The sequence below is a fragment of the Lactuca saligna genome, chromosome 3 (assembly GCF_052625555.1).
Source record: "Lactuca saligna cultivar CGN05327 chromosome 3, ASM5262555v1, whole genome shotgun sequence".
Taxonomy (NCBI): Eukaryota; Viridiplantae; Streptophyta; class Magnoliopsida; order Asterales; family Asteraceae; genus Lactuca; species Lactuca saligna.
Window position 1 is genome coordinate 204,488,590 of NC_136419.1, and position 14,187 is coordinate 204,502,776.

Below are 14,187 nucleotides of genomic sequence, written 5' to 3' on the forward strand. Positions count from 1 at the left end.
TATATATTGGCTAATAATTATGTGTAATTATTTTAATTTTATTTATATTACATTTAACTAATGAATAAAATGTCTACAGATCCACAAGGTTGTATCCATGGCAATGTCACTCCATCAGTACAAAATGGTAGCATCTCGGATGATCCATATAGTTTTGTTTTCGCCGGTATCCGTAAAAAACATCGTGTGGTGAAGTTCAATGATATATGTACTTATTGTGGGGCAAAACGACTACAATTTGAATCTGCTGGCTTTTGTTGCATGAGTGGAAAGACAAAGTTGGCAGACTCATCTATTCCTGACGAATTACACAATCTTTTCACCTCAGAAACAAAATTAGGCAAATTGTTTAGAAAGAATATACGTGCATACAACACCAACTATTCATTTGCATCAATGGGCGTAGAAGTGGATGAATCGATGGCCAATATGACATCTGGGGTATACACTTTTTGTGTGAATGGAGGGATATACCATAGAATCGATCAGTTAGTTCCAAGGAAAAAGGATGAACCTAAGTTCTTACAATTGTATTTTTACGATGTTGAAGCTGAGATGTCAAATAGACTCGAATGGAAGAATCTTGCTAAACCAATTGTTGAAATTTTGACTCGCGTTCTTGCTACAAACCCATACGTTGCAATATTTCGTAGCCTTGCTGATCTAGGACCGCTCGACAATTACAGAGTCACTTTAAATGCATCAGTAGAACTAGACCAAAGGGTGTACAACCGGCCAACCACATCCGAGGTTTGAAATTAATTATGTACATATGTTTTTGAGAAAAAAGATGTTTCATGTATTAAATATAACTATGCAAATTACGTACCAGTTTTAATCATATTTTTTTCTATTGTATAATTTCACAGGTTGCTGGTATTTGGATTGAAGGCAATGACAACATAACCGCATATAAAAGAAGTATTATAGTATATGGAAGGTCCGACAAACCAAAAACAATTCAATCTTATTGGGGATGTTATGACCCATTGTGTTATCCTTTATTCTTTCCAAATGGTGAGCCTGGATGGCATTCTAACATACTAAGGCAAGGGGTTTCATTCAATGAGATGGTTAATGACGACCAAATCTTCGATGAAGATCTAGAAGGTACGCATAGCCACAATTTTAATATTGTTAAATTTTACAAATGTAAAAATTGATATAATTTATTCAATTTAATCATTATGTAGAGACTGATATAAGAACGGGTAGGAAAACTGTAACTATGCGGGAGTACTACTGTTACAAGTTGCAGATTCGATCAAACTTGAACGTAATTATGTTAGGAGGGAGATTATTACAACAATTTGTGGTAGATATCTACATCAAGATTGAGACTTCGCGTTTGGAATTTTGTAGAAAAAACCAATCTACAATAAGAGCGGAGTTATACCAAGGTGTTGTGGATTGTGTCAATGCCGGTGAGGTACAAGCAAGTATGATTGGGCAACGTGTTGTTTTGCCAGCAAGTTTCATCGGAGGTCCTCGTGACATGCGACGACGATTTCTCGATGCTATGGCTTTAGTTCAAGATGGAGGGAAACCTGATATATTCCTTACAATAACGTGCAATCCGAATTGGCCTGAAATCCAAAATGAGTTACTTCATTTTCAAACAGCACAAGATAGACCAGATCTGGTTGCAAGAGTTTTTCGTGCTAAGTTACATGACCTTAAGGAACAACTCTTGAAGAGGCACGTCCTTGGTGTGGTGAGTGCATATGTTTATGTAATAGAGTTCCAGAAACGTGGTTTACCACATGCTCATTTTCTCTTAATAATGAAACCTGAATGAAAGCTCACCAATACAGACCATTATGACAAGTATGTGTGTGCCGAAATTCCAAACCCGACAAAGTATCCTATACTACACGATCTGGTCAAATCACACATGATACATGGTCCTTGTGGTACATTAAACAAAAAATGTTCTTGTATGCAAGGTGATCCACCAACCTGTCGTTTTAGATACCCTCGACAATTCAACGAAGCCACAACACAAGGAAAGGACACATATCCGGTTTATCGAAGGAGAGATAATGGAATTGCTGTGAATAAACAAGGTATTATGATGGATAATAGATGGGTTGTCCCATATAACCCAAAGTTGTTGATGATGTTCAACTGCCATCTAAATGTTGAGGTTTGCTCGAGTATAACATCAGTGAAATACATCTTTAAGTATATTTACAAGGGTCATGACAAGCAAGTTATCCATATTGATCCAGATGCACAACCTGTTGTTATCAATGAGATAAAACGTTTTCAGGATGCACGATACGTCTCCGCTCCAGAAGCAGTATGGCGAATTTTTAGCTTTTCTCTTAATCAAATCCACCCTAATGTGATCACTTTGCAATTGCATCTTCCAAACCAACAGTTGGTTAGGTTCACTGATGATGATGCAATGAAATCAGTTGTTGAGAGGGAGAAAGATAAGAGATCAATGTTGACTGCATTTTTCAAGATGAATAAAGATAACGTTAATGCAAGAGAATATTTATACAAAGATTTTCCCAAACACTTCACATGGAATAAAGAATCGCGTCTATGGAATCCTCGAAAAGTATCACGAGCAGTTGGTCGTTTGGTTTCTGCAAATCCTGCTGAAGGTGAGCGATACTATCTACGTGTGTTATTATGTCATGTTAGGGGTCCTACATGTTTTGAAGATCTGTACACAGTCAATAACGTAAGACATCCCACATTTCGAAAAGCGGCTCTTGAAAGAGGGTTAATAGAGACAGATGATAGTTTATCGCAGTGTCTTGTAGAGGCCTCCTTGTTTCAGTTTCCAAATGCTCTCAGAAGGTTGTTTGCAACGATATTAGTTTTTTGTGATCCTGGAGATGTTCGCAAGATATGGAATTCCCACTACAATTCTCTCTCCGAAGATTATAGTAGACAATACGATAATGTCAATCGAGTACAAAATATGGTCCTTACAGACATAAGCGTATTCCTACAATCTATGGGTAACAAGCTTGATAACTTTGATCTCCCGACTGTAAACACCGGTTTGAATTTTCAGTCTGGAGTTTTTCGAGAGGTACAAGAAGAATGCTCTATAATTGTGGAAGATGACCATTTGCGTGCCAAAGAGTTTCTCAATCCTGAACAAAAATATGCATATGATGAGATCATGAGGCATGTGTGTACTGATTGTACAGGAGTGTTCTTCATAGATGGTCCTGGCGGAACAGGAAAAACATATCTGTACAAAGCTTTACTTGCTAATATACGCAAACTTGGTCATATTGCACTCGCCACAGCTTCAGCGGGTGTTGCGGCTAATAACATGCCTGGGGGGAGAACAGCTCACTCGCGTTTCAAACTTCCTCTAACTCCAGATAATAACTCATTCTGTAGAATCCAAAAACAAAGCGGTACCGCTCAACTACTTCGGCTTGCAAAAATAATCATATGGGATGAGGCATCGATGGCAAAGCGACAGGTGGTGGAGGCGTTTGATCGGACAATGCAAGATATCACTGGGGTGGCACTCCCTTTTGGTGGAAAGATAATGGTTCTGGGAGGCGATTTTAGACAAGTATTGCCAGTCGTAAGACGTGGGACACGAGCACAAATTGTAGACTCTAGCCTACGAATGTCGCCTCTTTGGTCTTCGATTATAAAGTTGCGGTTAACAATAAATATGAGAGCACTTACTGATCCATGGTTCTCAAACTTTCTATTACGGGTTGGTGATGGAGTTGAAGAAACAGTGGACGGAAGTTTTATTCGCATCCCTGATGATATGGTCATTCCATACACTGATAAAGAAAAATCATTAGATTCTTTGATTGATGCAGTGTTTCCCTCATTGGAATTTAATAGGTCTGAATCAGATTATATCATATCGCGGGCAATATTATCTACAAAAAATGATAGTGTCGATGCGATTAACGATTACATGATCGATCGATTTCAAGGAGAAGAGAGAATTTACTATAGTGTTGATGAAGCCATAGATGATAAAAATGGCTTCTATCCGTTGGAATTCTTAAACTCGATCAGTGTTAGTGGTTTACCTCCGCATTAGGTTTACCTCCGCATTACCTTCGATTAAAAGTTGGATGTCCGATAATACTGTTACGGAATATTGACCCAGCAAATGGGTTGTGTAATGGCACCCGATTGATATGTAGAAGCTTTCAGCAAAATGTTATTGATGCAGAAATAGCTGTTGGTCAACATGCAGGAACAAGGATATTTTTGCCTAAGATTCCTTTATGTCCATCTGATGATGATATGTTCCCATTCAAGCTAAAGAGGAAACAGTTTCCTATTCGATTGTGCTTTGCAATGACAATCAATAAAGCTCAGGGACAAACAATTCCATATGTAGGTATCTATCTTCCAGAACCAGTATTCTCGCATGGACAACTTTATGTTGCATTGTCCAGAGGGGTTTCACGTTGCAATACAAAAGTATTAGTACAGCCTAACGAAAATTCAAAAGGTGATGGGGTTTATACAGTAAATGTGGTGTATAAAGAAGTATTGCACGATTAATATTTTGTGTCGTCTTGACTGGTTGCTTTTTATTGGTTATTTGATGCATGATGTAACAAATAACACAATCCAGATCTCCGACTCCAAGCTTGCGAACTGAATATCACCATTAAATTCTCCTCGCATTCTATAGATGCGAACACAATCCAGATCTCCGACTCCAAGCTTGCGAAATCAAAATCAATTAACCTCAAACAAATCGTGAACTTCTTATGCGAACTGTTTTGACCCACAAAACCAAATGCGAACTCAATTGATGTCATATGCGAACTGATTTCATAGATGCGAACACAATTGATTTCATATGCGAATCCACATCCATCGATATGAAACCAATACCAGTTACAAGCAATTAGTAGCAACCATCGATCCTCTAATTTTCAATTACTCAGCCTTCGCTTTTCATACAACCCGTCGACCCTGAAAAATCGATAAACACCAAATGTCTCATTTTTAGATCGATTTTCTGATTAAATGTCATATTTGAAGAATGATCGATTTTCTGATTAAATGACCCCATTTTGCGAAGTTGGACCACTTATATTATTTCTTGAAAAGATCAGGTGCCAAATGCGAAACTCTAAGCTTTCTTCCCCAATTCGCATTTATACATTAAAAACTTCGCATTTTCATTCAAATTCTTCGCATCTTGCATCCATCCGTCTTTGAGTTCATTCGCATTTCATCGCATTAATTGAGAAATTAATCAGTTGTCTCATATTCGCATTTCAGTTGTTTGAGAAACCCAGATACGAACCCAAATGCGAAACCCACTAATTTCAAATGCGTACCAACCAAAAATCATCAACCACGTACTTGTGTCACCAAATGCGAACTGAATATCACCATTAAATTCTCCTCGCATTCTATAGATGTGAACACAATCCAGATCTCCGACTCCAAGCTTGCGAAATCAAAATCAATTAACCTCAAACAAATCGTGAACTTCTTATGCGAACTGTTTTGACCCACAAAACCAAATGCGAACTCAATTGATGTCATATGCGAACTAATTTCATAGATGCGAACACAATTGATTTCATATGCGAATCCACATCCATCGATATGAAACCAATACCAGTTACAAGCAATTAGTAGCAACCATCGATCCTCTAATGAGGAAACAGTTTCCTATTCGATTGTGCTTTGCAATGACAATCAATAAAGCTCAGGGACAAACAATTCCATATGTAGGTATCTATCTTCCAGAACCAGTATTCTCGCATGGACAACTTTATGTTGCATTGTCCAGAGGGGTTTCACGTTGCAATACAAAAGTATTAGTACAGCCTAACGAAAATTCAAAAGGTGATGGGGTTTATACAGCAAATGTGGTGTATAAAGAAGTATTGCACGATTAATATTTTGTGTCGTCTTGACTGGTTGCTTTTTATTGGTTATTTGATGCATGATGTAACAAATAACACCATAGTTTGATTATATTGTCTTCAACATGTACTTTTTTTTAACATAACAATTTTGTAATGGAAACATATCACCGAAAGAACTCACGTGCCCCGCCGCTTTGCGCGGGTAGACGGCTAGTATATATATATATATATATATATATATATATATATATATATATATATATATATATATATATATATATATATATATATATATATATATATTAGGATTTAGCCCCATCTATTACATGTGTTTATTTAAAAGAAAAAAACTAAATATAAAATTCTAAACATTTGAGAGGTTTAAATTTATAAGAAAAATATTGAATTATAAAAATTAAAGTGTTTTTTTTTTCTATAAATTCAAAAAATAATTTATATAAATAAATAAACGAAATTAATGAAACTATATCTTATTAATTTTGAATTTAAAAAGAAAGTTCACTAAGGAAATTAATATGTATTTATTATTGCTTTTAAATACTATGTGGAATTTACTAAAATAGAAAACCATAAAATGACATGTGAAATAAAAATTAATTCAAAATAACCATAGAATGACAATTTGCAAATTAAATGAGAATATGACAAGTGGAAAAAAAATTATTTATTACAATAGATAAATACATACACACATGTACACACAAATAGGTAATGTATAGTGAGTAATTATTTTAAACCATGGAACTAAAGAATGAATCTTATATGTGCAATTTTGTCATCTATGGTATACATGTTTGTACCGGGTCATAAGCAAAAAAAAATCATTTCATTATTTTGTTTTTTTATATTTATGGCTGCTCTTTTATCGGTAAAAGATGAATATGTCATAATTTTTAATTTTTTTTATCAGTTTCCTTATACTTTTATATTAATATATAAAAAATAAAACTTCATTTTATCTTTATTTTAAGGTTTTATTAATACGTAATGTTGAATCATAAAAGTGACCCTCTTGAACTCAGCTACCGCAACCATCTCTCTACCGCAACGGTTCATCACCCGCAGCCAATCCAACACTCGGAGTCAATTCTTCATCAGCAACCGCAATCAGTCTTTTGCTACCGTAGTCTACTTATCTAGATTACTTAGGGGGGTGTTTGGATAGGAAAAAAGAGGTGCTTATTGCTTATTCCCACAATAAGCTAATTTGAGTGTTTGGATAAAATTCAGCTTATTAGGCTAAATAAGCTAATTTTAATAAGCATCCCTCCCCATGCTTATTGCTTATTGCTTATTCCCACCACAAATAAGCTATAATCAATAAGCTAAAAATCTAATCCAAACACCCCCTTATTGTCTTTTATGAAATACACTCTATTATTCAGTATGCCTTGCATGGATGCTTATAGAGTTGTAGTCTAGAATAGTTCAGAGTCTCTATAAATAAAGACTTATTCTCTTGTATTAACTACCTCTACACTCAATCACTGATAACTTGTGTATTATTCTGAATACATTTCTCCAAGTTATCTTCTTCATTTCTCTATCTTTCTATTTTTCTTACTTGCAATTGTTACTAAACCATATCTGATTATAACCTCTCTTCGGAGCAAGTCTTTAAGACTTAATCACTAAGTTTGATCTTCCTTATTAACTCGGAGTGATTGCATTCCTTGTTACGAATCAGCTTAAGTGTATTCTTGATATACTAATTGCTATCATTTATATTTCTTTACTTTCTGCAACTAACTCTCTAACTCTCTAACTATATTATTGTTGAGCTTTTAGATCCTTTGAGATTAATTATTCCGCAATATACTTGTTCTAACGTTTATTCAATTGTGTCTCCAAGTTTTTCTCTCAACAATTGTTATCAAAGCCAAAGTGGTTGCCTTTTGAATATCGGAACTCTGATTTTTCAAAAAGCCTTCTATACCACTAAAGCTCATTTCTTAAAAAAAAAAAACAAAACAAAAAAAAAACAAAAAAATAAAAAAAAACAAAAAAAACAAAAAAAAAATCTCAAATGGCACAATCGTTATCTCTGAATGTCTCCAACAGTGTTGGTGGTTCTAACCGAGCTCCAATACTGGTAGCAAATGAATATCATCACCGGTCACAAAGAATGGAGAGGTAGTTAAGAAGACTGGGAAGAGATGTATGGCGATCCGTAGAAGAAGGACCACATGTTCCAGTCCTTACACCAGTCCAAACTAACGGTGCTGCAACCAGGCGAGGAGGAGGTCAACCAACCATGAGCCATCCCACCAAGGATGATCTCGATAAAATGGAAAATGATGTTGTTGCTTTCTATTAAATTTCCTGCGGAGTTGCTCCTGTGAACTTCGATATTATTATAAACTGCAAATCAGCAAAAGAGATTTGGGATGTTCTCAAGAACCTGTACGAAGGCTTAGAACAAGCACAAGACAAGAAGCTCACAACCTCACGCAACGATTTCAACAACTTCAAAGCTCATACTGGTGAGAGTTTGGAAGACTCCTTCAAAAGGTTCAACCTAATAGTCACCAAGTTATCCAACGCGGGTACGATCCGCAGTAACCATGAAACCAATCTCCAGTTCCTTAATGGTTTTGGAAGACATTGGACTACGGCTAAGATGATAGTCAAAGGCGACAAGAAGATTCGCTCCTTATCACTCTACAAACTCTATGGAGAGCTTCAAGCACAAGAATCCACCGTACTCAAAAATTGTGCTGACTTCGGAGGACCACTTGCTCTCATAGCACAAGCTCCACCACAGTCACCCTACTCTTCATCGTATGACATTCCACCGTAGTCATACGAAGCAGATTCTGAGTATGATGATGAGGAAGAATTTCTGAAGGCTATTGCTCTAGTTAGCCAACAGTTCAACCGGATACCACCTCCTTCCTTCCGCAAGAATCAACAATTCAACAAACCTCTTGTCACACCATAAAAATTTGAACAATTTTTCACTTTTGAACCCATAAAATATCATTTGAAAACATAAACAAATTGTTATATCAACATTGTATCAATACAAAACCCAAGATCAAAATATAAAAAAAAAAACTCTAGTGAGCGTGTGTATGGATCATGCTGGCGCCTTCTCGTGATCGTCGTTGGTACCTGAAACACATAACACATAACACTGTAAGCATAAATGCTTAGTGAGTTCCCCAAAATACCACTTTAACACACAATAGCCACTCGAGGCTGTAACTCTGTTGACCCTCAGGTCTATGTGTCTCAGTGGGGCCCTCCAGCCCCAACTCTCTATGGGCCCTCTGGCCCTAACTCTGTGGACCCGAAAGTCCTAACTCTGTGGACCCGTAGGTCCTAACTCTGTAACTCTGAATCATACATAGCACATATCACAATAAATCATAGCACATAAATAACATGCAATTACACTTGGCATATAACTTTAAAATACTCTATCACATAACTCTGTTACCACACTAGGTAAAGTATAGTGAGAAGACTCACCTCAGGCGTCTCGGTAAATCTCTGACTCAGTAGGAATATTGCCTAATCTTCGCCTATTCACATAAAATAAATACTCGTATAAATATAATTCTCAAGACTAGACTCAACCTGCCTTTGGCACCCTCAGGAGGGAAAAAGGCTATTTTATCCCCCCTCTCAACACAAGTACTCCATTGACCAATCCCTAAAAGTCAACGGTCACACTTTGACCCTACTCGCCAAGTGCACTCTGGTGACTCAGAGAGTTCACACATGTCCTTTAACACTTTGTCCCGCTAGGCACGCCGAGTCCCTCTCAATGCTTGACAAGTCACACTAGGCATGAATCGCGGGGCCACCACAACTCAACTCGCCGAGTCTCAAGAACAACTCGGCGAGTGTCGCCTTGAACTCCAATCCTCTAACTGCCTTCTGACTCACTGAGTCATCCCCCAACTCAGTAAGTCTATGTACTGAGCAATTTACGTGAAACCTGAACCCTACTCGCTGAGTCTCAAGAACAACTTGGTGAGCTCATGCCATGCACAAACTCTACTGGCCTCCTGAGGTCAGATCTGTTTCCCTAAATCAAAGATTTGACCTTCCCAAGCATGAATGTCACATAATGCTCTAAACTTGATGTTGTATAACAACAACAAGGCATCAAAAGGTGATTTAGTCCCAAAAATGGCAAACTAAGTCCAATAACTCGAAACTAATCCATAAAGCTCCAAGGGTTAAGGTCGTTGGACCTCTTTGAGTCCAGATCCAAGGCACAAACTCGAAGAGGGACCATTTGCTCCACATAATCACTCTCCAAAGGGGTTAGAAAACCCTAACTCTATAGATCAACACCAAAACAGAAGGAGGTTCGAACCATTACCTCAAAATGAAGTCTCTGAATCCCTGGAACTGCTAGAATCGCACCTCCCCTCTTGCTCTTGCACCTCCTTCTTGCTTAACCAAAGATACAAGGATCAAAAGTGTCTTCTTCTTCCTTTCAACGATTTGGTTCACTTAGGGTTCTCTCAAGGGACTGGTAGCCACAATGAGAGGCTATAAGTGCCCTTAAATAGGCTCCAAACCCGGGGATTTAGGGTTTCATTAAACAGCGTGGACTAGCCGAGTCCACTCATGGACTCGCCGAGTCCAAAGCAAATCTGGATGAATAATCGCGACCTACTCCGCGAGTCTATGCATCAACTCGCCGAGTTCCTTTCCATAATTCAGAATAATTAATTAAAATAATATATACCTGGAAATCCGTCTGTTACACCTCTATTCAACCGTAACTTCAGTTCTCAAAACAACCATTCTCGATATCCCAAAAGTTCTCATCCACCACCGCAATCTCAAAACAATCAACCAAAGCAGGTACCACAGTCTCCTTAGACCACTTACTCCGGTACTTAATCAAAAGACAAGACTAATGTTGTAATTTGTCACAAATGCAACAAAGAAAATCACTTCGCAAGGGATTGTAAGGCCAGTGTAGTCAACGACAGAGAATTCTACCTTAGAATGGCTTAAGAGTTGGAAGAAAAGGAAAAGGCAAGAGCATATGTGGCCCATGTCAAAAGAGATCATCAAGTTTGGTCATCTGGAGACGAAGAATAGACCATCAGCAGTGTTAAAGGAAAAGGGAAAATCTACATGCTGGCCATTGCGGATATGATGGATCTACAATGCTCAACAAGAACTACTGCTACATGGAAAATGATGGGACTCTAAGCATCTTCAAACAACTAAAATCATGAGCCAAACTTTAGATTATAGTATGCATGACTATCAACCCTACATAGATGTTCTTAATGACACTTGTGTTGCCGTTCTTACAGACTATAACAAAGCCTTAGATGAGAAGAACATTGCGTCCCAAGAGATGTTCCATGTGAGAGGGCGACTGGACAACAAAAGACTTAAGATGGCTATGTAAGAGAAGGATCTAGAGTTAGAAAAAGATGTTAGAATGTTAAGCAAAATCCAATTAGAGATAGCTTTGAACTAGAGAGATTTAGCTCAGAGAGAAATTGTACGCTGAAATCTCTTAATTGAAAAATTGTTTAATGAAAGTGAGGCTATTGAAAATTTGGTAAACAATGGAACTGTGGACAATACATATAATTGGGGTTGGTCAAATGGATATCCTACTGTAATGGATTCTTCACCCCAGTTCAACAAAGACAGATTGTATGTCCCTCCTGATAAATAATTTCATTTCCCTATCAATGACAAGACTTTTCCCGAAGATATCAAAACTCACTTCGGTAGACTGCACAATTTAAGCAATAATTGTGTCATTGAGGAAATTGTGCCTAAGGTTTCGGGTCACACATGGGATCAAATTCCTATCTGTAGCACCATTTATCCACATTCTCAAACTTCATCCGTAATTGATGAAGAGATTGTTGTTGAGGGCCCCGAAGTCTGAAAAGACTTTCCATCTCTATCCTCAGACCATAGTGTCTCTCACTATAGTCAAATGCCCCACAAGTGTCCCACCGAAGTTCCATCTAAGACCTACTCTGCGGTAGTCAAGTCATCTCTACCGCAGTCATCAGTTCAAGGAACCACAATTCTTCAGCCAATATTTCATGAGTTACCCATAGAAAATTTTGAAGTAGGTCAACGCTTTCAAATCCCAGAATCCTCAAGTTCTGATGATTCAAGCCCACGATTTCAAAATCATTCAAAAGATTCCAGGAAACCGTAGTTGAATAACTATGACTGTGGTTCACCATAATCTTTGGGAAAAAAGGCTTTCAAAGAAGAAATTAGATCTCGAGGCACAAACAGACAAAGTTTTTCGAAAAATAAGAAACATTTCAGATTTCCAAAATCAAAGAGTCCAGAAAAATTTGTTTTCACAAACTACATTTCAAAAAACTCTTCTTTCATGAAAACAAACAAAAAGGAAAGTCCCATTTCAAAATTCATTCCTACTACTTCTGACATAACCCAAAAAGGTGTCAAGTCATTTAGAAACTACGATTTTTAAGACTATGCCTCAAATAACCCTAATTGGAAAGGAATTTTACCCACTCCAACACTTTTAAAATCACGACAAACTTTCAACAAATGGAAGGGTATCTTACCAAATCCACCTAAAGGGACTCAAATATTTACAGGTGCTAAACCTCATTCAAAACAAACTTTTCAGAAAGAAAACAACACGCATGTCAGAAGTTACCCACCTCGGACCGGTACTAAGTCCAATTCATTCTATAAACTGCTGACCAAGAAAAGTGTCAGTTTCAATGAAAAAATCTCTTTTTGTAAATGTCAGTGTAGGTGTCAAAAGGTTATATCTCATGTAAAATCGAATCACAGTCAGAAACCTCGTATTTTTTCAAAAACTCACAACAATCCAAATCTGAACAAACACCCAGGACTAGGTCTAAAAGTTGACAAGAGACCTGTCCATGCAACCTTGGACTATGCATCATTCAAAAATACATCAATTGTCCATGGCTCCAAACTTGTTTGGATGCCTAAACTATCCATATAATTCTCAGGCTTTGTGCAAGGAGGAACAAGAAGAAGAATGGTTAATTGACAATGCTTGCTCCTTGCACATGACCAGAAGGTTAGAGTACCTTCGAGATTTCAGGCCTATATGTAATGGTGGAAATGTCACGTTTGGCAACAATGCAAACGATGTCATCCGAGGTTACGGTGTTCTCACTACGGGGAACTTTTGCATTCAGAAGGTTGCTTACGTAGAAAGCCTTAAACACAATCTCATCAGTGTTAGCCAACTATTTAAAGCATGACATCATGTTGAATTTGATGATCAGTTTTGTTACATAATGACAAGTGATAGGAGCTCATGTATGATCAAATCTCGATCCGAAGGTACCATGTATCCTTTGGATGTCTCTCTAATCATTGGCAGACCGCAGTTGTGTTTCCTGTCCAAAGTTGTATCCGAAGTCAGCTGGCTCTGGCACCGCAAGCTAGCTCATCTCAACTTCTAGTACATCAACAATCTGGTCACTGGAGAACTACTCTGCAGTCTCCCTATTCTTAAATTCAGCAACGATATTCTCTATCTAGCTTGTGAATGTGGCAACCAATAGAAAGCAAGTCACCCTCTGATAATGGAATCTTCTATTTTTGAACCACTGGAGCTGTTATACATTGATCTCTGCGGTCTCTCAAGCGTAGCCAGTCTTCATTACAAAAAGTATATACTGGTTATTGTTAATGACTATACACGCTTCACATGGGTCTTCTTTCTTACACTCCAATCAGAGACACTGCAGATCTTCATCAACTTCATCAAAGAAATAGAACTCCATATCAAGCTTCCAGTTAGACGCCTTCACAGTGATAATGGAACCGAGTTCACTAATCATCTTCTCAGCAATTTCTTGGTTTCCAAAGGCATCTCTCACAACTTCTCAGCACCCAATACACCGCAACAAAATGGTGTAGTAGAAAGAAGGAACCGCACACTAGTAGAAGCAGCCAGATCCATGCTTAACTTCGCCCAACTTCCTCTCTACTTTTGGGCTGAAGCAGTAGCAACCACATGCTTTGTTCAAAACCTACGTATAGTGTGCAAACGCCTTAATAAAACACCATATGAGGGTCTCAACAACCGCAAACCAAATGTTCGCTTCTTTCATATTTTTGGATGTAGATGCTTCGTGATCAACAACAGAGACCAACTGAATAAGTTTGCACCAAAGTCTGAAGAAGGCATCTTCCTTGGTTATTCCACGAAAAAGGTTGCTTATCGAGTGCTCATCAGATGTACAAGGCTGATCATTGAAAGCTTTGATGTGAAATTTGATAATTCTCACATCCGCGATGCCCCTCCGTCCTCAGAAACCACCACGATCATGGAATGTGACATTCC

General features: G+C 37.7%; 1 protein-coding gene across 1 annotated transcript; it reads left to right on the plus strand.

Moving 5' to 3' along the window:
- Window positions 1-1,894: 1,894 nt before the first annotated feature.
- On the plus strand, window positions 1,895-4,045 carry LOC145036324 (uncharacterized). The gene has a single exon (XM_078984771.1). The coding sequence runs from the start codon at window positions 1,895-1,897 to the stop codon at window positions 4,043-4,045; it is 2,151 nt and encodes a 716-aa protein (XP_078840897.1).
- The last annotated feature ends 10,142 nt before the right edge of the window (window positions 4,046-14,187 follow it).